Source organism: Esox lucius, chromosome 8, assembly GCF_011004845.1.
Source record: "Esox lucius isolate fEsoLuc1 chromosome 8, fEsoLuc1.pri, whole genome shotgun sequence".
Classification (NCBI taxonomy): Eukaryota; Metazoa; Chordata; class Actinopteri; order Esociformes; family Esocidae; genus Esox; species Esox lucius.
Window position 1 is genome coordinate 23,828,232 of NC_047576.1, and position 26,116 is coordinate 23,854,347.

The 26,116-nt window shown below is 42.7% G+C and overlaps 1 protein-coding gene across 6 annotated transcripts in view; it reads right to left on the reverse strand.

Moving 5' to 3' along the window:
- Positions 1-940: 940 nt before the first annotated feature.
- evi5b (ecotropic viral integration site 5b) overlaps positions 941-26,116 on the reverse strand; it is a 49,860-nt gene continuing 24,684 nt past the window's right edge. For 4 of the 6 annotated variants that reach the window (XM_010872079.4, XM_010872078.3, XM_020049125.2 and 1 more), the window contains 17 exons: positions 24,213-24,434; positions 23,623-23,697; positions 22,783-22,908; positions 22,517-22,660; positions 21,956-22,045; positions 21,587-21,684; positions 21,342-21,402; positions 21,053-21,106; positions 19,810-19,842; positions 19,194-19,340; positions 16,468-16,599; positions 16,083-16,223; positions 15,646-15,804; positions 15,213-15,359; positions 14,124-14,219; positions 8,898-8,993; positions 941-3,436 (listed from right to left, as the gene is read on the reverse strand). In XM_010872079.4, the coding sequence (XP_010870381.2) occupies positions 3,125-3,436; positions 8,898-8,993; positions 14,124-14,219; positions 15,213-15,359; positions 15,646-15,804; positions 16,083-16,223; positions 16,468-16,599; positions 19,194-19,340; positions 19,810-19,842; positions 21,053-21,106; positions 21,342-21,402; positions 21,587-21,684; positions 21,956-22,045; positions 22,517-22,660; positions 22,783-22,908; positions 23,623-23,697; positions 24,213-24,434 (2,133 nt within the window). In that variant the 3' untranslated portion in view covers positions 941-3,124. Of the gene's footprint in view, positions 3,437-4,959; positions 4,970-8,897; positions 8,994-14,123; positions 14,220-15,212; positions 15,360-15,645; positions 15,805-16,082; positions 16,224-16,467; positions 16,600-19,193; positions 19,341-19,809; positions 19,843-21,052; positions 21,107-21,341; positions 21,403-21,586; positions 21,685-21,955; positions 22,046-22,516; positions 22,661-22,782; positions 22,909-23,622; positions 23,698-24,212; positions 24,435-26,116 lie in introns of all 6 variants that reach the window. The other 2 variants (XM_020049126.2, XM_010872084.3) reach the window with 2 other exon arrangements.

The following is a 26,116-nucleotide window of genomic DNA, read 5'->3' on the forward strand; positions in this document are numbered from 1 at the left end:
GTGTACTGTTTGTCAGAATTTCAGAGTTAATTGTCTTGGCGATTTAGGTGCCTTTTAAAGTAAAATAGCCAGTAGAAGTAGTAGAACACATGATTTATTTGTCAAAGGCAGCGATAAATGAAAACTTTCTTTGCTGGAAGAACCGACAGGACGCTTCTTAGACTGCTAGACAATCCAAGACCTGATGGAAGTATTTCAGGACAGAGACCACCTAGCAATGTGTCCATGATATTCAGTAGCTCATGCCTGGAAAAAATATATTATTTTATTTTGTTGCGTTCCAACATTCTGCCAACACGTACAAACACAAGCAGTATCCAAACCATTGTGGTCATATCCCAGCGCTAACAGTTTTAAATGTAGAACTGTACATCAAGCATACGGACCTTAAAACGTCGTGTATGACCCGAGTGGTTGGCATGTATGGCATCAATGTTATTTCTCGTCAATTTCTAATGAAAATAGAGTCCTTTTAATTTACATAACTTCCCTCACTCAGACTACAATACATTTGCAAAAGTTAACGGGAAAGATCGAGGCATATTACTGTGCAGGTCTTAGCGACTCTCAGACAAACATAACTGTAAGCCTGAACTCTGATATCATTACATTTACTTTAGCAGATGCTCTTTATCCAGAGCAATGTAGCCTACTTAAGGAATTTGAATGAAGAGCCAATCTGAAGGGCAGAATTTAGTAGGATTGTGACTGGAACCAGTAAACCTTTTGTTACTGGCCCTACACTAAACAATAGGCTAGCTGTCGCCCAATATAATGCATGTTACTGTAAACTAAGCACATTCCAATTTAGGCACCAATCAGGGTCATCAGGGAATCTTTAAGATTCTTTAAGAATAAATGCTAATAGAGAAATTACACAAAATCACTCATTGAGTACACAGTGACTATTGTCCCTTCAGTAAACACTATCACATCAAGGTAACTGAATTGTTATCAAATAGTTTATTTGTGAACATCACACACATCAATGTCACATACATATTTTCTGATGTGATAATTATTAATCCATAGTGTTAACGTTCAGTTGCCATATGTAGACATACCTCCTCACTGCCTTATATTGTCCGTTTCCAAAAGTGCCAATCTGGATTCCATCTGTCATATAAAACCCCATCTAAACAATGAGTCAGATTGCAGTGCATTCTTCATAGAAAATCTTTGCTAAGTCCGAAACAGACTAGGCTGATAGGTTGTGGTTCACTGCGGTAAAAACAATACAATGTTGCCATTATAAGATGTCCTCTGCTCTTCTGGTCATTTTTCAACCGATGTTGTAGTGTTCTGATTTTGATAAATAGTTCAATGGCATCCCTTATGAAATGGAGTGGTGCTTATTTCTCTGGCAGGCAGAGCCTACAGTTGACCATTCTAGCCTGGTTCCATGTCATGCAAGGCATCAATGACCACAGGAGTTAAAGGTTATACTGCACAATCTGATCTGGGACCAGGCAAACAATGCCCCAAACTTTGGTAACATTTGACACAATGCACTTTGCTTTATTCAAAGAGGAAACAAACAGGCCATCACTTAGAGGTATTCCCCAATAGCACACTATTCTCTATATAAGGCTCAGGTAAACATTAGTGGACTCTATAGAGAATAGTTTGCCATTCGACACACCTTTAATGCTCTTATTTTTAATGTTTTTTTCTCTCTTTTTAAAGTGTTATTCACTTCTTATGTGGTCTTCATTTCCCAAAATGAGCAGTATGTTATGTTCTCTGGGCATGGACTGTCATTCATTTTGAACAAAAGAACAACATAGTGTTACTTGTGTTTAACATTACTGGTGTTCACACAAGATTCAGATCTCTGTTGTCATACATTTTTAATTAACAGAATTACCCATTTCAGAAATAGCAGTATTCCCAAAAACTTCACTCTAAATCCAGGATGGTTGATTCACATGAACTAGGTACATGCTTTTATTAACCAGCATGCTGAAACCTATTCTAATATATGAAGTTATAATCCTACATCAGTCCTTCCTCCAGAAGGGAAAATTGTCCCAACAGAGAAGAGAATCAGGACCTATGAAAACATTGACAGTGCAGAGACTGACTATATTCCTTTTTATTTTATTTTTATCTTTCCCCAAAATGTGCACTAATACACTTCCCCTTAAATGTACTAACTGAGGAAATATGGTTGAAACTTTAGCCATCATGGCACCAATTCAATGCTTTTAAATGCATAAGGATGATCTTCACTTCTGGAGTTGGGTACAGAGGTGTAACACAGCCCATGTCTGTGGAAGAAATGACAGCCAGTTATCCGTGGTTTTGTGACAACACTAGAGTGATATGTCCCTTTAGGCAGAATCATGATCCAATACATTATAAACATTAGGAAATAATCCATTAGATACATATTTTCAAGTCAAATTGGAAATTGAAAAAAACAAAAACATTTACATATATACAGGTTTCCGTTGACCTTGTGATTGGCCTATACCAGGCAGTTCCATTTTCTACATCCCTTTACAGTACACTACTTTGTACCAGGGACCACTGGTTAGCCCATAGGACTCTGATCAAAAGTAGCCATTAGGGAAGATGTTGTCATTCGTACATGGCAGACACAGTTAATGCTTGATACTGGGGCTCTGTAACCATAGAGACATCACTCTTCAGTATCATTCCCTCCACAGGACACCTGCACTAAAGTTGTCTATACGTTTCTGATGGATCACTTAAAAAAAGCGCTAAAAAAAATAAAAAGGGATGAATGACGTGTCATAGCCATGGTAACGGAACATTCTATTGCACAGTGGCGTCTACAGTACCATGGTTGGTGGTTTGGTTGCCTGGGGGGGGAATCACCATGGTTGGGGTGATTAGTCTGGCTTTGTATAGCTCGGTGAAACTAAATATCCTCCACATTTTCCTTCTGCCTTGGGGTCCAGACTAGACCCACACGCCAATATGATCCTCCTCTGGCTGGTTTTGGCCAAACAAGAGTAAAGCAGACTGACCGACCGCAAAAGAAAACAGACTCCAGAGTAAGACATCTGTCTCCTGAGGACTGGCTTGCGACTGTGTCAGATCAGAACCCCCTTGGCCAGGAAGCTTGCGAGGACTGCCATCACTCAGTCACCGGGGGTCACACGGTGGTGTGTTTGTGGACGCTGTTAGATGGCACGGAGAGGACCAGGCCCTCCCCATCATCCTCCCCGTCACTGTCTGTGTCTCCCAGGCCCAAGGTGGGGTCCAGGGAGGGGTGCAGCCTGATGCGCCTGGTGTGACTGCTGCTCTGACGGGGCTCCAGATGGGAGGGGGCCTTGCTTAGACCCGCGTCTTCGTCTGAGGAGTGGTACAAGGCGTCGTCTGGTATGTAGTGATTGACGATGTGGATTCCGTCAAAACTGGGCTGATTGGACATGCTGCCCCCCTTCTGAACTTTTAAGCAGCGGATCTGTGAAGACAGTCAAAGGCTGTTTAATGGAGAAGCATTTAGAGTAAGTATATCTGTATGGATGTATGTGTGTGTGTGTGTGTGTGTGTGTGTGTGTGTGTGTGCGCATGTATAAACTTTTTACTGGTACAGTATAGTTCTTTGTTAATTAATTACATCTATTTTGCCATCAATCTACAGACAATAACCCACAACGACAAAGCGATAACACAATGATCATCCTTGAGATTTCTCTACAACTTGATTGTCCACCTGTGACAAATTTCAATGATTACACATGACGCAGAAAGGCACAAACCTGTCAAACATAGGTCCCACGCTACTCTATGTAACAGAAAAACCATGTCATGATGTCCAAGCAACTTTATAAACATCCAGATAAGAACTGTGTTTAGGCATAGACTTCGCAAGGTAAAAAAATAATCGAAAGCACTCAAAAGTTCCCAGGAACACATTGGGCTCAATCATTGTGAAATGGAACCAACAAAACTCTACCTAGAGCTGGCCTTCGGGCCAAACTAATACTGTTTTCAGACATATGAACTGTGTTGCCTCGGAAGAGTGTCGGTTACTGCACAGCTGTATAATGAATGCCGGCACAAAACCTTCTCTTAAATTGTCTGAAAGATTATCAGATGCTGCTATCGGCACGTTATTGAAGCAGCATTGTACATCTGAAAGGAGTATGAGTAACCAGCAAGAAGGGCCTTGGTCAGGGAAGTGACCAGTAACCCAATGGCTAACAGAGCTTCAGAGTGTCTCTGCAGAAATGAGAGAACCTGCCAGCACAATGCAGATGTGTTCTCATAGACAACCTAACGCACAGGGCCTCACACTAGGGCCAATATTACAATGACCTGAAGGACACAGCCAAAACAATGCTTCAGTGTGAATGTTGTGGAGTGGCCCAGCCAAAGTACAGACCCCATTAAATATCCTACAATGTGCTGAATGAAGGGTGTGAATAATTATGAGATATGTTTTTTTCCCCCCTCAATTTTCTACAAACTGGCACACGTTTCTAAACGTGTTTTCACTCTGTTATTATGGGGTACTGGGTGTTGATTGATGGCAAAATAAATGTGAAATTAATCATAAATTAAGTTTATAACTAAACGCGGGGAATGTGAAGGGGGCCGAATACTTTCCAAAGCCACAGTATAAAGAAACCACATGCACATACTACAACAAAGACAATGAACTCTAGAGTGATGTCAATATTGGAAAGGTATGAACATTTATGCACTCCCTAATTTAAGTTGCTCTGAATAAAAGTGTCTTCTAAACACTTAAAAATGGAATGGAATTGTAAGAAATCTGTTCTGAAATCTGTACAGTGGGAGGACATCCATTTGTAAACATGCAGGGGGCATATTTACACTCACTTGGTAGACATGCATTCATTCACTGACAATGTTCCCTGTTTCCCCAAAATAACAACACACATTAAGAACAGGCTGCAAAACCATTGGAGAATGAGTCAGAGGCTGCCCTGAACCACACCTGGCCTGCTAAAAACTTACCTGGATCAGCCTGCCTCGCATACAGACATGTAAGGAAAGACACAGAGAAATAGCTAAACTGAGTTGAAGTACTGGCACTTTTATACTTTTCGATAAACCCAGTGCCGGTCTGATTTTCTTTCAGCTAACAATTTCACAACGAAAGTACCAGAGAACCTTTTCCCACATCTCTGGTGTGCCTTTGTGGAATTATGGACATGAAAATTACACAACATATGATATTACTGACTGACAACTGGACAAAGGACACTGGGTAGGACATGTGATGCCCCACTGCTAATGGGTCCCAAACACCCTTTCTTTTCCACCTGCTAGGAACTGTATGTGACCATCATAGGACTCTCTGAACAAACCAAACAAGGGCATTTTGTAGGATAGACCTTTCTTATAATAGACTGTGTAATGGTTGGCTATGACCACTGACTGCCTCCTATGTGTTCTGACATAAAAGACTTAACTTTGTAATTATTGGAGGCCATGTGAGAACTATGGAAGATCAATTCTTGGACTCATGCTAATAAATAAGGTTCACCCCTGACTTCCAGTTTTATGGTTTTGTTCATGGATCAAAAGTGGAGAGAAGCTAACACTTACAGTACAAGCCAAAATCCAAACAGGTTTTGATGTGACAGGTATCCATCAATGTCTTTCTCCGCACCACTTTCCCACATGAAGCACCTGGGTAATACTTGAAATGTGGCCAGTTTCTCCCAGCCTGGTCATTGAACACTGGTCCAAAACTGGCCTCCTTGCTCCTACACTACAGCTTATTTAAGTGAGCCATAATATATATATACATTTATAAGACTGTAAATTACCAAAAAACTTTTTTTACTTTGCACAAAATGTGAATACTGTGTGTATATTTTCATTAACTAAAATGAAGCAAATGTGCAGAGAAAGTCTCTCGTGACTTACTTTTGATCTTGAGAGAGATTAGTCAAACTTTGGTTTAGCTGAACTCTCTGTAGCTGACTGTAAAGCTCGCACTTTTATGAGAACGTGTGATTGAAATTGAAAACTGGTGGTTATACACCGAATAATTGTTTTCTTCTCTCGCCTAAGACTCACCTCTTATTACAGTACTGCAACTACTAGCAATACATTAATGAATGAGAAACCTTTTACAGAGCAACCACACTTTTGGAACACTTTTGCAGCATGGTATAGTTTAAATAAACTGTTTAAAACGGACATTCTAAATATGCACGTTATCTAATGTAGAACCACCAAGCAACAAACTATGGACATTAGTCAACTTATAATAAGAAGCACCATCAGTAATCCTCTGAAAATTCCAAACACACATGCATCTGGTTCTTTAGTTGAATGGTTTTAATATGCCATTTCCAACTATGTTTTAGAAAAGGGGAAGTTTCTCAGAAGCTTTCTCTTTTCATTGCTGTCTTCAGCATTGTCCTGTCCACTTCACTGTGCAAATTCATTAAGTCAAGTGCACATTTTCAGGATGACTGGAGTCAGGTTGTAGGGGTCAGAAGAGGTGTAGAACCAGGCATCTTTTGAGCCACGACCCCCCATAAGGTTATGTGGAGAAAAAACAATTAAGTAAAAAAATAAAGTGTGTAAATTTGATATTATTTGTAAAAATAATTCATTATTAAAGGATACCTGCGGAATTCTGTCAAAGCCCAGGGCAACAGCATTTGATAAATGGCTTAAATGCCAAATCTTACAATATTAAAACCAATTTCCTGCAATTGCATAGATTTTTTTTATGCCAATGCGTTATGCTCAAATAAGTCAATTGAAGCATGATTGCCCAGCTTTTATTTAGCTAGTTTTAAATTCTGAGATAATACAGTATATGTACTATTTATTTTGAGAATGAAGCTCTTATATAAAAATATTTTTTTAAGCTAAGAAGTCAAGCTAAATCCAAGGTGGTGAAAGTGAATTCCAATTCAATTCAGACAAGAGACGCGTGCATGTGGGCGTTCGGTGCTAGCACTGCACAAAGTAGGAATGTCATTTCACACCAAAGACTATCTAACATCTGTCAAGGCTAAATTATTTGCATCTCTGTTACTATTTGAAATATAGATAAATTAAAAGCATGTCAGTTTGAAGCCAGGCAGAAGCAGTGTCACTTCACCTGCATGAATCCACAAGTCCTGAAAATGGCACCCCCCCCCCCCCCCCCCCCAACTTGTGCAATTCAAAGACATAGACATTTGCCATAGATGACAAGTCAGGTTTAAAATAACCTGTTTGTGTTTTACGATTGGGATTTGCTGCATAGCCCAAAGTAGATGATCAAGCTACTGCCTTACTGTAATATAAAAAATAGCTTGCTGATGAGCTTGGTTTCAATCAACCTAAAGACAACAAGCAAATTATTTTCTAATTAGGAGTGTTTAACAACCCTTGTTAGGGTTGCGACCGAGTTTTATTTTGCCTGGTAAATTTGTATTGTCTCGTTTGTGATTTGTACAGCGGTCTAGCTATGCATCTGATGATAGCCGCCCACCCACCAGCTGTTACCAATGGGCACTTAGGCAGTATCAGCTAAATAATTACCAATAGAAGAGACATTCAAGTCGATGATGGAGATTAGTAATGTACTCAAGAATCGCAAAATCCCAAAATATGATGTTGAAGTGAATATGTTTAACATCCTCAAACTTTCTTTACCCTGTATGGTCGTTGCTATGTTACACAATGAGCCGCACATCGGTGATGACACAAAATGTCACCTTCCATGTCTCACCGCTGATATTCTATCACCCACTATATTTCAAGAAACATGATTCACATTTAGCCCTTAGTCGACAACACAGCCGTGGTCAGACTTGGTCTACCAAATAGTCCCTTCATATCGTGCACCAAGTTCCTCCACAGGGCCCGTGGCCTTCGGCTCAAAAGAACAGCACTAAATATAGAACAGGGTGCTGTTTGGAATGCACCTCAAGTTTGGTGCAGAGGTGGGGGAACTTGGTTCTGACCAACAGGCCCCGTCTTCCTGACCCTTTGTCTGCCTGGCTGACTGACTGCCTGCCTGGCTGACTGACTGCCTGCCTGGCTGACTGCCTGCCTGGCTGACTGCACAGTGTCGATATGAGACCCAGAGTGACACACTGCATGATTTAGTGCAGCTCAGTTTAACCACAAGCCACCAGCCTTTTGTTATCCTCTTTTTTTCTCTCTCTTTTTTTTTTTTTTAGGAGGGGGGTTCAAATCTGACTACATCCTCCCTCGTAAATCATTGATTTGTTGGAAGAAAACACATTTCTTATTTAAAAAAAAAAAAAATGTACTATCACTATTTTTCATGTAAGTGACTTCTAAAAAAACACAATATATATGTGTCTTATTCTTTATTGGCCTCCAGGAGTTGTGTGCCACATGTATTTTTCTAATAACTTGCAGGGATACACTTCACAGAATTAATCTGTTCATCAGGGTCTGCCCATAATCCTTCCCTTCATTCAGGCCTCATCGGGTCTGTTACATGTATGACATTAATCCGATTGATCAAAAATGACCCACACCCTGCCGAAGTGATTGCATCAAACAGTCAAATCTGTAGCTGATCTTGTAGATCCCTATACCTTTAAATCCATGATCCAGCTACTCGGAGGACAATAGCTGGCTGCGCTCCACACCGAGGAGCAAAAGGAGATTACCAGATTGTTGTCTTCAATCTGGGTTCTGCTCTGCCAGTCTGAGCAGTGGGGGACAGTGTTAAGGTTATCTTGTGGAACAAGAGGGAGGGCACAGAGGGGTGTGTACATGCACATCAACACCCTACTCAGACTGGCAGAGCAGGAAGCATATGGGCGTAGTTTACACTTCTAACCTCCAGTTGACTTAAAAGAATTGACAAATCTGAGCCAAACATGAAAAATACCACTTGCACACTCTTCACTGAAAAATATTACCCAGGTACAGTATAGAGAATGTCTGTTTTATACACTCACCTCATGCTTGAGTTCAGCTATCTGGTCTTTCAGGTCTCTGATGTACTGACTGGAGTCTGTGTTGTTCAGCTGGCCTTGGACCTTCCCTTCTTCTTTCTAGAAAACCAAACAGAAAACACAGGTCTTCATGGTTCAGCCACTCGTAAGACCACTCGGGTTTGGGACATTGCGGAGGTTTTAAATGTTAGAAACCATGATTGGTACAAGGGCAACTTGAAAACACCAGGTTGGCTTGACCTAATGTAACATTCATAACAAAAACAAAAAATGTAGGAGGGAGAAAGACAGAGAAATGCGACCAGCTAACAAGAGAGACTTGAGCTAGACATTACTGGAAACCTTGCATCACAAAAGCATCATAAAACATATATAGCTCCTCACAGGATGACATTTATCAATAGATGTTGGTTTTCTGAATAGCTAAGAAGGGTGACGGCTGATACAGAACACTTAGTGGAGGCTGAGTCTACCGGGCAGCAGGGGACTTTACCACTACCTGGAGACTATGAGAAAAATCATTCACAACATCTGGATGCTAGATATTATCACGTTATTATACCTCCCCAAAAAGAAATCATCAAGGTATTACACCTCTCCCAAAATAAATCAAGTTATTATACTTCCCCAAAATAAATCAAGCTATTGTACCTCCCCAAAAACAAATCAAGTTATTATACTTCCCTAAAAATAAATCATGAAGCTATTGTACCGTCCCAAAAATAAATCAAGTTATTATATACATCTCCCCAATTTTTTTTATATTATTGTCATTATCATGTCAAATCGGGCTTGGATGTTCTTGCATTTAAGGGGACAGATTGCTTCTATACACCATCATTTACTTGAAGCAGTTACTTTGCCTGGAGGACCTATAGTATATGTACGAAGGTGGCTGGTGTTGACAGGCACAGCATAGAGTGGGTCATAATGTGTGTTGTTTTCCTCTTTCGGCCCTAGGGATTGGGTCTGGTAGCTACTGTACGTTAACAGTCAGACATGATACACGTGCTGTTTACCAAGTGCAGACAGCTGCAGCCATAGGAGACAAACATGCATAACCCACGGCAAACCTCAAATCACTCCTGTCTAAAGACTGGGAGGGTTTCTAGGCAGAGAGAGGGGGAGTGAAGGAGAGGGGCACTGGCACAGGCTGAAGGCTTTAAGTTAACCACAACCTGCAACGCAGGAACAGGGAGTGTAAAAAAAGAAGGGGAAGATGTCAAACGAAGGGGTGGGGTGGGTGAGGTAGTGAAGTGAGATATCCATCTCTGTCTGCTCTAACACCTCAAAATACATACCATGTTCTCAATTCCTGTGGTCAGGTTTGGGTTGAGATGGAGGGGGAAGGGGGGTTGAGATGGAGGGGGAAGGGGGGGTTGAGATGGAGGGGGAAGGGGGGTTGAGATGGGGGGGAGGGGGGTTGAGATGGGGGGCGGGGGGGCGGGCCTGGGACCTTGATAAACCACTGCCAAGCTGGCCAAGTGAGATCCAAACAAGTAGCTATTCTTCTTGGAATCTGTGTTTTTCTTGAGGTTCACCCTCCTGAGAGTCAGCTAGCGATAAGGGAGAGGCCGTTAGCGAGGCTTCCTGGTACTCAGCTGTGTGAATCACCAGGTGCCAAGTTGTGGCCAGTGGGTTAAGGGCTGTGGCCAGGCATGTCAAACGTCTTTTAAGTAACGGGGTGCCATTTCCTGGACGGTCTACAACCCTCTAGTCTTCCCTAATATTGTTTAATAATAAATGGTATTTAGTAGACACCGTCCTCGAAGCAACACACAAACCCTCTAGATTATCGCATTGCAAGAGCCCTGCTCTCTACCACAAGATCTAAAGAGGACCAGGCAATGCACCCTGAGGTGGTTGGTGAGGTAGCCTTATGTCATGTGTTCATTCTCATGTTCCATCTACAACCAATCTTGGTTCCTATGGCTATGCTCAAGTAGTTTTAAATTGCACATACAGCTGGGCGATAAGACCTACGCATCATACTGCTGTATATTTTTGGACGGTGACAGTATGTTCTACAGTAAATTCATTTGTTTCTTTAATTGTAATAAAAGGCGTTTTAAGGAGGAGCACAGCACTCTAGAATGCTGACTATTTATTTCTAGGTGTTAACTATTGGGTTTCTACAGAGCTGGTTCTTTAATATCCTGTGTTTCAGGCCAAATGTCACAAACACAAACTTCAAAACAATAAAATGAACAGATAAGATAAGCTTAAAATAATTTGGTATTACAAAACGAATGAACTGCTACTTATAGCACAATGAAAGTTTCACTATAATTATTCAACAAAAGAAAATAATATAAAAACAGTTTAAAAATCACAATCAAATCATCATTGGGACAGCTTTTTGTCATTGAGTCAGAAAGCGATGTCTGCGTTGCGGCTTTTTCTTTGACAGACATGAATATATGACAGACTAACATAGTGTCTGAAAGCAATCTATAGCTTTCCTTACACTTGCACGTTTCATCTTGAGGTGACAGAAGAGGTTGCTCATATTACCATTCGGTTTTACACTGAAACAGAAAAGGACCACTAACATGTGTTGTCATTAACCAAGCATCTCTTCGCAATTATGGTCTTCTCTAATCAAACTTTTCACAACAACTTACATTGAACCCAAAAGACATGCCTACAGCACAAAGTACGGTAAATCCATACCGTGACACATATTTAATCCAGACCGCCCTCCCATAGTAACACAGAATCAATTAGGTGACATGCTCTTTCACATTCAGTATAATGCTTTCTGCAATCTTGTTGTACTACATGTCCCATCTAACTGTATTAGTATTGAAAACAGACACCAAAAATAGGAACTAAAAGACAGGAAATGTGAATTTTAGATCAGTTTCCTCACACAACAGCAATGATGACAAAGGAGATGACGGTTCAGGTTTTGGTAGAAGCAAGCCACAACGTCTTTAAAGATAAAACTGCAATTACAGTCAGAGCAGTCTGAAAACAGGTGGCAAGAAACATTCTCAAGCCCCCTAACTAAATCTTTGAAGATATCATCCATGCAGAACAACAAATCATAGGTTGGCCGCCAACAGGTCACCTCTGTTCTAGTTGTCAGTGTGTCATCGCCTCACAATAGGAAGTGGTTTGTTGCCTTGACAAGAAGATAGCAGGGTTGTGGTATCACCATAGATCATGCATGCTGCTACTAATATACTGACTTTGGCTTATGTTGGACGTAAAGCATACTTCAGATTAACGTTTTATCAACTACGCCCTTGATAAAGAAATGTTTCTTAAGTACATGTAACGGGAGATGTTTTACGTTCAGCAGCGCGTGGTGACACTTTCCTTCAGCGGGCCGTAGTGTGGGACCGTATTAGTGAAGCATTTCAACTGATGAGAGGTGCTTTGAGGAATTATCAATTCATCAGCCACTGCTTTCTTGCAGTCTTTCTCCCTGTCCAACCAACATTACAAAGAGAGAGCCAGACTCAGAGCTAAAGTAAACTAAAGCATGTACCCACAACCTCAAAAGCATCAGGTAGGTAGCCAAACCACAGACCAAATGCTCACCGCTGGCACCACATGGCATGGCCTCTGACTCGCACTAGCGGTTATAGAAAACGATCAGGAACCAGCCATATAGAGGAAATCCACACTTATTGATAGGCATGAACTAAATTAGCTTCTGATGCAATTTAAAAAAGATAGCTAGATTGTCTATTTAGGCTGGAAGGCATCACAGGAGGCGAATTATGGTTTCATTTTGTGAGTGTGGTGTGTGTGTGTGGTGTGTGGTGTGTGTGGGTGGTGTGTGTGTGTGCGGTGGGAAAGGGGCGACAGTACGCAGCATGAGTGCACGCGGGGGAAGCTAGGCTATGTGCGTGGGTTTACCATGTTCGTTTAAAAAGGCTATCGATATTGAGTAAAATGGTGTGCAATTGAACAACATTTTAAGAAATAAAGATTTGTTTGCATATTTTTTGTGTGTTAACCCTGTGGTAGGCCCATTGTGAGTAACTAGGTGTATTTAAGGGTGACTGCGTGTGGGCCGATGTTGTGAAGAAAGCAGACAGAACGTCTGGCACTTATTTGACTTATCGCAGCAACACTAACGTGTTGACTCAAAGGGCTGAGACATCAAAGCTTCTACATGAACACGTTTCTTTAGACTCAGAGCTGATGGAAATAATCGAAGGGGCCCATCTCCCTGTTACTTCTCCTATGACAGGTACTGTAACTGGAAAAGGAATGAAAACACAAAACCTGAAGAGTAAAGCCAATGCTCTATTGGGTGTAATTTCACTCAAACGACCCCAAAAACCAAACCTCAAAACACTAGATAAGGAACCACAATATGATATGAAGAGATGCACACTGCGGACTAAATAATCTGTGACAAATCACTAGCACAGGAAATGCAAGGGTTATTTTCTACTGGCATAAAATCTGTTTAGCTGCTGCAATGCATTAACCCTTAGACACGCAGATATTTTTTTCATTGCCTGAAAATAGTATTATTCACAAACATTCCTGTGACGAAATGAGCAAAAATAAGCTTCCAAAAATAAATACAGCTTATGAGCCATACAGTAGTATTCCACTATGTACTTTAATATATTTTATATTAATGAGTTCCAGGAATCTGAGATGGCTGTTTCGTGTTATCAGACACACAGCTATGCAATCTGGACAGACAAACACTGGCAGTGGAATGGCATGGTGTAAAGCTTCTGCCAATGGACTCTATAGCAGCGGAAAAATGTTTGAGTGATGAATCATTCTCTTGCAATCCGATAGAAGAACCTGGGTTTGACGAACAGCAGTAGAACGCGATGTGTCTGAAGGCATAGGGCCAACTATAAAGTTTGGCGGATAAGTAACAATGGTCTGGGGCTGTCTTAACACTACAGCATAAAATGACATTCTAGAAGATTACGTGCTTCCAACTTTGTGGCAACAGTTAGAGGAAGGCACTGTGCTGTTTTAGCATGACGATGCCCGAGGCAAAAAGCAAGGTTTATCAGAAATTGTTAATCAAGATCAGTGTAGAAGAACTTGACTGGCATGTGCAGAGCCCTGACCTGAACCCCATCAAACACCACTGGGATGAAATGAAACAACGACTGCTTGGGCAAGGCTCCAAAAGCTTGAATTCAGACGGTGTTGAAGGTCATGCATGCATAGTAATGTACTACATGTTCTGAGCCAGGCTAGTATGAAGTGGGGGGCCCCAGGTAGACAGTACTGTACCTGGATCTCCAGTTCAGAGATCTGCTGCTGTAGCTCAGCCATGGCAGCAATGTTGTCAGCCTCTCTCAACCTCACTGCCATCACCTCCTCCTTGTTCTGAAACAAACCAACAAACACTCTCAGGCAAGAATTTTGCGCTGCTCAACACCAACAGCTTTCTGTCAGCTGTGCAGCAGGGTTGTCTTTCTTGCAGAAAAGATAAGCTAGCTGCAGTACAAAGAGTATGCAGTGACCTCTGCTGAAGTGAGTGATAAAGGGTAGGTGAGACGGATTTAACCCCCCCCCCCCGTCGCAGAGCTACAGGAGCACCAGGGGGCAATGGCCAAGACCCCCGGACCACCCGAAGCCCTGGTGACATGTTGGGGGATAATCTGTCTGTGTGCTACGTCTGACAGAAACCTTTTACCATCAGAAACATTTTTTACACACTTGTTCAGAAAGATTTACACACTAACTCCACAGAGACACAGGGTGTTGCTGAGCTGCAGAGAGCGGTTTAACACACAAACACAAGCCCTTCACAGCATCATCAGCACAGATATTATCTCAAATGTCAAGAAGTAGAAAGCAGAACAAACTGCTTCCCTCTTCAGAATCTGGATCTTAACAGGAGGAAACGGGTCTGATAAAGGAGGATTTCTCATTCAAACATTGATAAAGAAATGGTTTCGGTTTTCACTGATTGGGAAGCTGATAGACACCAGGAAAAGTGCCAGCTACCTTGCTGTGCGTGTAACCAGACAAGCGCAGTACAGCTTGGTTTGGCTCGGTTCGGCTTGGCTCAGAACTGTAAATTGGTGGAAAAGCACCCTCGCCAGCAGGCCTTTTTGGCTACTGGTTATAAAAGCGTGGCTGTGTAGCAAACACAGGTCGACAAAAGCTGTTTATATAAATTTACAAAAACACGGATATACTCACCACTGACTTTCAACCGCTGAATGTCATGGCTACATAAGGTAAGAAAGTGATTCTACTCATAGATTACGCACAAGTAAACAACAAATTACACACCAACCTCAAAAGGGAAGGTTAAAGGGGAAAAAATATTTATTATTCACAAAGGTTTCAGTTTCTTTAGGAGACTCTCACCTTGCACTCAATCTCAGCCTGTTTGCGTTTGATCTCCTGTAGCTGAACGTGTAGGCCCTTGTTCTGTGCTGTCAGCAGAGTCACACGTTCCTGGAAGACACGCCCCTCCTGCTCTGCCCGACGCAGCTGGTTGCTATGGATCTGGTTCTACAGGCAAGGATAGATACGAACGTTTATTCTTGGGTGGGGCAGTTTACCCACTAAACATTTATTTTGTTAGAGAACAGTCTATTCATAAGCATAATATATAGCTTGAATCAATATTAGAAAATAGTAACTGAAAACATTTGCCCTATAACTGCTATGGGATGTAGTACTACTGGAGCCACACACACCCAGAAATCAAATATGTCTCTCTGCTGCCACCTAGAGGTCTGACTATGAAAGGTCACTATTCTCTCCCACGCGTATCAAGACAAACACTGCATCTCACCTGTGTCTCCAGCTCCATCATCCTCTGGCGGGTCTCTCTGAGCTCTGCCTGGGCTTCTGCTTCCCGAAGCCTGACACTCATCAGCTCGTCCTGCAGCTCGCTCACAGAATTCTTCCTCGGGCTGTCCTTCCAGCGGCCCGTCGTGCGTGCCAGGTGACGCTGAGGGAAAGGGCAAATTAAGCAACTAAAATAATGGAGTCCCCAACTCACGCACACTGAGACTGAGCTAGATAAAAAAATATATAATCATAGATTTTACATTTACATCTAGGACAATAATTTTCCTTTAGTACATTCATTTTAATCCGCTATGGCTCATAGTTTTTTGTGTCGGGGCTGTCATGCCACGGCTGTGCTACTCAGGTCACATCGTAAGGTCCCTCATCTGTTTCAAAACACGTTAGTTCTAGGCGTGACTGATGGCTGTTGATCCTCACCTGCCAGTGATCGTCCAGGTCTCTGACCTGTTGTCGGAGTTGCTTGAGCCCTGTAACGGCCTCAGCTTCTCGCAGCTTCACGGCTATCAGCTCCTCCTGTAGCCGGACCACGTTGGTGTCATCAGGCAAAGACGTGTTCCTCTGTGGGCAACCACAACGAGGAGGGAAGACTTAACTTCAGGACGCGGAGCGTGCTGGACAGAGACACTAAAACACTGGGGACGCATTCAGCTACATTTAAACTAGTGGAACTTCAGAACAAACGCACCTCAAGACTCTAAGGGTAGGAAATGAAGGTCAGCTGTAGTCATCCCAATCCAATCTGAAACAACCCACACACCATGCGTCCATCCAGGCCTAACAGAGGGGTGGGACTGGAACATACCTTCTCTATGTCCAGGATCTTGTCCTGCATCTCCTTGAGGGCACATTGGGACTCGGCCTCCTTTAGGCGGACCTGGACCAGTTCTCTCTCCAGCTGCAGGACTGAGTCCTCTGTGTAGTGTGGGTTACCCTTCTAAGGTAAGGAGAGGGAGAATAGTACAGGACCAGGCTTTATCTGATTCAAGGACACTTGTTAAGTGTCCATAAGGTTAGTGTCTGGGCGGGAATAATGTAGCACCATTATTTAAGACCCACTACAAATCACATTACAATACAAACATTTACTAGAAACAATATACGTTATACAATTTGACTAAATATTTAATTATACATACACACACACACACGCATATATACAGTGGGGAGAACAAATATTTGATAATCTGCAAAATCGGCAGTGTTTCCTACTTACAAAGCATGTAGAGGTCTGTTTATATATATATATATATATATAAAAACTCACATTGTATGATTTTTTAATAATTAATTTGCTTTTTATTGCATGACATAAGTATTTGAGCACCAACCAACCAGTAAGAATTCCGGCTCTCACAGACCTGTTAGTTTTTATTTAAGAAGCCCTCCTGTTCTCCACTCATTACCTGTATTAACTGCACCTGTTTGAACTCGTTACCTGTATAAATGACACCTGTCCACACAATCAAACAGACTCCAACCTCTCCACAATGGCCAAGACTAGAGAGCTGTGTAAGGACATCAGAGATAAAATTGTAGACCTACACAAGGCTGGGATGGGCTACAGGACAATAGGCAAGCAGCTTGATGAGAAGGCAACAACTGTTGGCGCAATTATTCGAAAATGGAAGAAGATGACGGTCAATCTCCCTCGGCTTGGGGCTCCATGCAAGATCTCAGTTCATGGGGCATCAATAATCATAAGGAAGGTGAGGGATCAGCCCAGAACTACACGGCATAGACCGGTCAATGACCTGAAGAGAGCTGGGACCACAGTCTCAAAGAAAACCATTAGTAACACACTACGCCGTCATGGATTACAATCCTGCAGCGCACGCAAGGTCCCCCTGCTCAAGCCTGCGCATGTACAGGGCGTGGCTCTGTAGGAAGCATCTCAAGGTCCTGGAGTGGCCTAGCCCGTCTCCAGACCTGAAATTGAACATTGCTCCTTGGGGTTTAAGGCCGGGTGTTTCTGTAAAAGCACTTTGTGACAACTGCTGTTGTAAAAAGGGCTTTATAAATACATTTGATTGATTGATTGATGGAACCCAATAGAATATCTTTGGAGGAAGCTGAAAGTCTGTATTGCCCAGCGATAGCTCTGAAACCTGAAGGATCTGGAGAAGGTCTGTATGGAGGAGTGGGACAAAATCCCTGCTGCAGTGTGTGCAAACCTGGTCAAGAACTACAGGAAACATATGATCTCTGTAATTGCAAACAAAGGTTTCTGTACAAAATATTAAGTTCTGCTTTTCTGATGTATCAAATACTTATGTCATGCAATAAAATGCTAATTAATTACTTAAAAATTATACAATGTGATTTTCTAGATTTTTGTTTTAGATTCCGTCACTCACAGTTGAAGTTACAAAAATTACAGACCTTACATGCTTTGTAAGTGGAAAAACCTGCAAAATCGGCAGTGTATCAAATACTTGTTCTCCCCACTGTATGTATGTATAATAAATAAAATATTTAGTCAAATTGTATAACGTATATTGTTTCTAGTAAATGTTTGTATTGACCTCATAGAGGTCCCTCAATACACACACACACACACACACAAATACACTTTAGAAAACGTGTTGAAAATAAGAAATATTTATATTACATTTGCTCAACTGTACACCACCAACAACCCCTCCAAATAACACCCAGTCGTAATACACTGGATTCCTCCGAACACACCAAACAAACTGGCACTCCTCTTCCCACGCATAAACGCCTATGAATATTTAATGAATATAACAGCTCATTGTCAGAGCAAGTGGGAACATTATGTACAACCCTGCTTCATGGCTGCAGTCATTATCACCAACATGCATCAGTAGAATCACTCATGAATATTGAGAGAGGCACTGCTGGGCTAGTGACACTACATTACACACAGCCACATCCAACAGCAGCTGCCCGGGAATTCACACGTCCTTTCAGCCACTATGTCAATGACTACAAAAAGCGACTGCAGTGTGTCAAACAGCATGTCCTGATATGAAGTCATGCATGCAAATATAATCACTAAGCATAGTGAGACAGTGAAACGGGGGAGAGAGACATTGAGAGAGGTCTTTGGTGAAAGTGGGGTGAATCCATCTAGACTCTCACTGACTGCGATAACGTTGCTAAGCAACATGCTTATTATAAAAGCGTGAATATAGATTAAAACAGTATATAGATTATCAGTCGAGAAGACATTACCCCGGCAAGAACAAACTGCTTACCCGGCCACTAAGCATTCAGTTCTATTCAATCACAGGACCATCCTCTCTTATCTACTGCCAATTACTGACCACCAATGAGGACAGTCACACCACGCCATCACAGAGATCATAACAATGCCAATACTGAGGTCCCTGAGCTGTTGGGTTGGGCCGGCGCTCCTCCCAACAAGAGGACGCACTGTGTAATGTCAACTAGCAGGCACTTTAACAAAGCAGTTTACAGCCTGGTTGTCATCCCTGCATCGTCATGGCCACACTCTACCATGGGAGCCATCCAGGACATCCATCTGGGCCCGGTGCTACTCCTTACCAATAGTGGCCTCTGGTGGAGCTCCCGGATGGTGCTCTGAGCCAGCTCCAGCTGAGCCGCGGTCTCTTCGCTCTGCTGCCTGACCGTGGCCAGCTCCCGTTTGACCAGGTAGGTCTCCTCAGCCTCCTGGGCGCGAGTTACTTGTCCCTTTAGGACGGAGTGGACCACGGGGTCACAGGGTCAACACAGGAGTGGGATGGACGGAATGTGGGAAATCCAAGATTATATCAGTAAAGCCGTGATTTGGAGTTTTAAGTTTTGAAACGCATGCTGTTTTGTCCTCTGCAAAACGTCTTGATGGAGTTTCATAGGTTGATTGATTGACAGCTCTAAGCCAGATGGTATAAGGTTTAAGACACTTGCACATGCTCATTGAGGTGATTACATGCTCGTCCTGAATCACAGATTTTGTCGAAGCGATGTGATTTTGATTTCCTTTTTTACAGTAATTGCTTATAAATAATGTATGTAATCTTAAAGAGTTCTGACATTGTGCTGTCATGTCAAAGTCAAATCATGGGCATGCAAAGCTACAATGATATACAGAAATTAGAGGGCAAAGTGCAATGTAAGGGGGATATAGGTGGATAGAAGGAGAAAATGTATAACTTTATACCTGGATCAATCTATCTGCCAAGGAAGCACTTTCCTACAAAACAGAAATATCCACAAAAGAGAACGCACAGAGAAAGAGAGACCAAAGTACAATTATAACAGAAACAAATGACAGTTGATTTTGTGCTGATAAAGGGAAAGTCAATGTTACTTTTCCTGCCTCCGTCATTTGGGTCCTAAATAAACAACGTTAAACAATGTGAAGCCGAACTTCCATGTGACAATGTCAAAGGGAGAAGTTGACATTTCCCCCTTGATGTCCAGGTTACTTTCCAATGACGGAGGTAGAAAAGGAACATGTTGTTGAGGTGGAGTGATAAAGGTGATAAGCTTCTACAGGTAAAGTGATGACAAAGTGACAGTTAGGTGGTGATGGTAATACAGACACAAGATGGTGATGGTTTTTGACAGGCAAAGCACAAAGAAGAAAAGCATTAGAATGTAGCTAGAAGCAGCACACTAACAGCGGTTTAGAAGCAGCCATGCCTTCATAAGTTATGACGTAACATCCAGTTAGGTTTTAGAACCATTTGAGCCATTCCAGTTAATATCTGGGGGTATTGGAGGTTTCAGCCTTGGACTGGAGTCGAAGCAAAACACATGTGAGTGAGAGGTTATTTCTCCATGGCTTCAGGTCATGCATGGGGCCTGGGGTCTCTGGGCAGGGCCCAGGTCTTTCTGCACTGACAGACACAGCCGAGGGTCCCAAGGACATGCGCAATAACAGCAGTCTGGCATGCAGGGCTCCTCTGTAACCTCCCGGGAAAGCGTGCAGCGGCTGGTCTCACGGAGTCTGTCATGCCCGTGACATATAGAGCGGTAGTTAATGAGTGTCCAGGGCCGAGGACGTAGCCTTGAGGAGCTCCACCGCCAGCCACAGTCTCGGAATACGACTCACCTGTTTCCGAGTGTGGGCCTCCAGAAGCAGAATAGCGTTCCAAAGCCAGCTAGGATCCTTTCATCCCAGAGATTAACACTGACAAGACATTCTGCCTGCCACCGGGTGACCATTCTAGGGTTGTCTTGTAAATTGGGCAACAAGCCCACACCACCACAGCCCAGTTAGTAACAAGAGCCATGTGTCTTTAATGATCGGCGAGAGACGCATGATGCATGAACAAGCGGTTGATGGGTTAATGTAGGAGGTTATGGCCCTGACACGGTCTCACTGGTACATTACGGCATGACATCATTACTGGTGTCACAACCCGTTCGACACCATCCTCCTCTTCAGTTTCACTCACTTTCTCCAGTGTGTCTATCCTCTGTTTCAGCAGTCTGTTTTCTGTCCGCAGTCTCTGTAAAACAAGGGCACGCAACACACAGGATTATTGTAGACGTCATGTAACTGGGGGTGAGGGAGGCCACTGAGAGAGTCTGTAGACTCCTGTTCTCGTGATCAGACTGAGCTGTACCCATGAGATGACTAGAGTAATGCTCTGCCTTGATTGATATCCTTTTAGATCTGACAACGTTTCAAATTAAACATGCAGCCTACAGGTCCTAAAAAAAAAAAAAAATATCAACACTTACTTTAATCTCCACCTGCTCTTCCATCTCCTTAGTCTTGATTGTAGTGTATTCCTTCTCCAATCTAAAAACAAGATTCATGCAGCATCAATGCAGAGAACTGGCACAGTTTGTACTGGCAGCAAGCATCCATCTGTGTAACTCCCGTTGCCATGACGACATGCCGGCTTGCTGCTGCAGTTTTCCCCCACTGTGTTTCCAAAAACCCACCCCGAACCTGAAAGAGCCAGCCCAAGTCTGCTACTCACTTCTTCATCTTCTTGGCGTTGTACTTGACGTTATAAGCGGCCAGAATGACTTTGTCAGGTCCACTTTCCAGTTGGTGGGGAATGACCCTCTGGAAGTGCTAGAGGGGACCAGTTAGACTGTCAGCAAGTACCAGACAGACATACTCACATAAAACCAACCTCAAGTATACGTTTTTTGTATTGGAATCTAGACCGTAAAGCCTGGTCCCTGATCAGCTGGTACGGTCACTGTCACAACCCAACAAACACATCCAGGACCCAACTACGTAGCAACGACTGCCAATCAGAAATGGCAATAGTACATTGAACTGTAACGGTATTGAGCAGACATGGCTGTTATTTAAATGGTTATTGGCTGATTGATCCCACCTGTAACATTCCCTCCATGTCCAGCTGGATGAGTTCTGCCTGGTTCATCTGTAAGATGGCCAGCCCCACACGGAACACTATCTCCAGACCCTGAGGACATCATCGGATCAACATTATCGCAACATTATCGAGCCCAGAACAAATCACCATCTCCACAAGCTGAAGAGTGCTGCATAATCAGTACATTATCCTAGCATTATCACGACTTAGCAGCACCACACCAATCACCAGCTCCAGGCCTTGAAATTAGCACTGCGTTAGGATCTAGTACCGCAGGAAATACCACTTAGTTACCAAGGTGGAGTGGAGGTTTGACCACAAGGTTTTACCAAGTGTCCTTCCGGCCAAGGCCACTAGAGGGTGACACTGACTTGCATTTACTCACAGACACTGATGCACTCAGTGATATTTTTTTTAACATTATTTATCATTTTAGACGTCACACTAGAAGTAGATCTTCACATCATCACAGGGAAATTGTACATGTCAATTTGGGATGTTTTTCTGCTAAATGCAGACCCGACACACAGGAAAATGGGTTGCACCTTTGACTGGACTCACCTCTAACATGAAGATGTCAAAAATCCTGGTGGCGACAGGGAGGGGGAAGGACGTGAGGAAGATGGTGAGGAACCAGGAAGAGGCGTACATAGAGGTGTGGAAACTCTGGGCCTGGAAGTGGATATGGAGTTCTGGGAGAAGTTCCTAACGTTGGGGGCGGAACGGTAGGAGAGCGGGAAAGACACGGATAGATTTTATAGAAATAGAAAAGATATCATGACAATGACTTAGGATTGATTATGTGCCAAATCTATGGCAGGCCTTACCTGGATCATACACTCAAACTGGTACATGCAGAGACCCAGCTCAGCCATACTGGGTTTGAAAAGTTCTCTTAGCCTGTAGTCCTGCATCAGCTTCACAAACACACAGAACGCCTCCTCTTCAGGCATCTGGTGAAGGGAACACAACCAACACACTTCAAACTCACAAAATACCTCCTTGTGTATTTTGACCAGTTGCGCTGTGTGTGCGCAAGTGATATAAAACATTTGAGAGGCTTGACACGCTACAAGTACAACTCCCATTGGGCCTTCCCCATGTGGGTCACTGAAAGATGAACGAAGAGGGATTATTTAAAGATGTTTGCTAAAAATGACATTGTTTAACCTTTCACCAGTAGATTAATCCTCAGAGTAGGGAAATATTATTTTCTATGACTCCTGGTCAACATTTTACAAAGATCCAGTACACAAAAAGTAATGCATGCAGGTATAACAAAACACAGCAAACTCAAAGTAAAATGTTCTAGCAACAGCAAGTCATCTCAATACCCTGGAATGTTTCATGCATGTTTCAACCAGCCCCTGGATGGATACAGCCTGCGTGTCGTCCTAATGTCAGGTGGGGACAGACAGAATGGATTTGGGCACGTAGATGGACGCATGGCTGGTTATGCCACCGTGTTAGGCGGCCTTTACACAAACAGCCCAATTCCCAGCTCAAAACACAACTGAGAGTACACAGCTTTATCAAAAAGACATGCTCCTAATCAGTGTTTGCCAAAGTGGGTAGTGGCAGGCTGCACGCGAGCCAAGACACAGCGCGTTTACTTGTAAGCCAGCCTACAGGGTACAGTGTGTGCCTGTGTACATGATCAGTATTACCTGCATAAGCAGCAGTCCAACGATGAAAGCACTTCCCTGGCAGTAGCCAACCTCCCGGTCCACCAAGGAGTAGGCCTGTAACAACAACAGGAAGTGAAGTGGGATCAGTCCTCAGCTCCGGGCCTGCTCCCAAAGGGCATGATATTCCTTCCACAGTCGGAAAGGTGCACAACAGAGGGAACAAGGGTCCATCTGAAATGCAGCCTAGACGATAAACGGTGCTGCTAAGATGCAACAGCATTTGTGCTCTGTATTGTAGCGATTCATCCCGAAGCACTCCTACTGGAGTACGACATTGTGCAAGAGCTTTTCTTCAGGAATTCTGCCTCTGACCACAGCTGAGGCGAATGTCTGCGACCACAAGACCAGGCCCAGACCACACTACAGGGGATAGATACTGTGGTAAATTAGCCAGTGGCACACCTTGACAGTGACTGGCCAAAAAGAAGAACCATCTCAGAGCCTTTACTTTGAATTTGGCGAAGTAGGATAGCCTAGTAAATATAGGGTTATCGACTTATATAGGGCAAGTCAAATTCAAGGACTTTCTGGAATGTTTCTGGAATTTTGAAAACACGTAAAGTGTTCACCTTCATGACGTTGAAGAGTACTTCCTGTCCTAAGCTGTCCTCCTTAAAGAAGTCGTGTTCAGGATATGTCCGGGCGATGTCTCTGCGGATGAGCTTTTCGCATGGCGATGTCATCTTCAGTAGCTCAGAGTACTGGTCTTTGATAGGCATGTTTTGGGCATTGCATAGCAACTGCCACACAATTGCTCTGAAGTGGTGGGGTATTCCTTTTCTGACCAGATCCTGTTTGGAGAGAAAGAACGAAATCAGTATTGTCTTTGATCCAGAAATGTGGGCACCAAAGTTCACAGGAGTACATCAAAACAACTTCAAAAAGCTTTCAAAACAATGGAGTGTTTTTACTGATACAGGGAAGTACATTTTTTTTATGCTCCCTAAATTTTGTCAGTTAGCAGGTTTTACTACACAGTTTCTTCATTTGGCATAAAGTTATTCAGCAGTTATTTCTTAACGTTTTAATCACAGCAAAGACGACATAGCAGTGGGCTTCAAGCAAATGTTCCACAAGGTATATGTCAAAGAACACTGCACAAGGTGAATGGTTTCATGTGACACAAAAAGCTATGATATGACCAAAAATTACACTAACATTAGGTCGCTAATATGACTATGACTGTGCCGCTGTTTGCTGGACCATGAGCGAATGCTTCAACCAATAGAACATGGGGAAAGCAGTCGCAGGTCAATGGCATATGAGCTAGTGTTCATAAAATAAATTAATGTCTATGGGTGCTAATTTGAAACAAAGTAAACGGCAGGCTTTGAGATGGAACAGCTTTTATATAATTACTTTAATGTTTCAACATTTCAATGTACAAATCCGTTTCCAAAACAAGTTGGGACGCTGTGTAAAATGTAAATAAATACAGAATGCCATGATGTGCAAATCATTTAAATCTTATAATCTATAGAAAAAAGTACAAAGATGACATATCAAATGGTGAAACTGAGACATTTTGTTTCTTGAAAAATACATGCCAACTTTGAATTTGATACCAGCAACACGTGTTCAAAAAAGTTGGGATAGAGGCAACAAAATACTGGAAAAGATGTGTAATGCTAAAAAAACGATACCAAAATAATACACTGGTGTCCACATGGAATTGAATTCCTTATATGGTGTTGAGAACCAACTAAATCATCTGTCTGGGTTTCTGTTCTCCAATCTGTTTTCCTTTACAGCTGAGGCACAGCATATACCCATCAGTCACAGCCATCAAAATTCAATTATCAGCCACTAAAAATCGAATCAGCATAGCCTTCGGTAGAGTAATATATTGTTCTTGTAAATAACTGCTGATGTGACTCAAATATGAAAGGATCCTTTTTGCTGCTGGTTAGTGTGTCTCTGACGTTATCCTGGACAGTACTAGTCTTGTATTAGAACAATAGCCTACACTTTCTGATGAAGCCTGCAGTTCATTCCTGGAATAAAGAGGTAGCCTGGTACTCTGGTGACTGTTAGTTCGTTCATTCTACCCTCTTCAATAGTGTCCCAAATGGAATGATACAACAAGCGTGTTGAACGGAACTTATGAATAAGGCATACAGCTCTAAATACGCCTGGAAACAACCTCCTCTCATTTCTCAGCCGGTCTGTCACTGTACTAAAGAGTTAGCTCCGCTTTCCGTAGCTTGTGTTCACTCACCCATGCCTCCCAATTTGTATCACACTGCCTAGACCTAGGGCACTATGTATGGGATGCAAACCGAGACCGGCTCGCTGTTAAGAGGTTCCATTTCTACCCAAGCACTCTAGTGGAAAACCAGCCCATAGGGAATATGACAGTGAACACATGAGTATCTCACTACTGGGTTAAATTCAGAGGATCTGTTTTGCTGATGCAAGAGAAAAGTAGTACGCCCAGCCTAGGCCCAAAGAGGAGAACAATGTCAATTGAGCA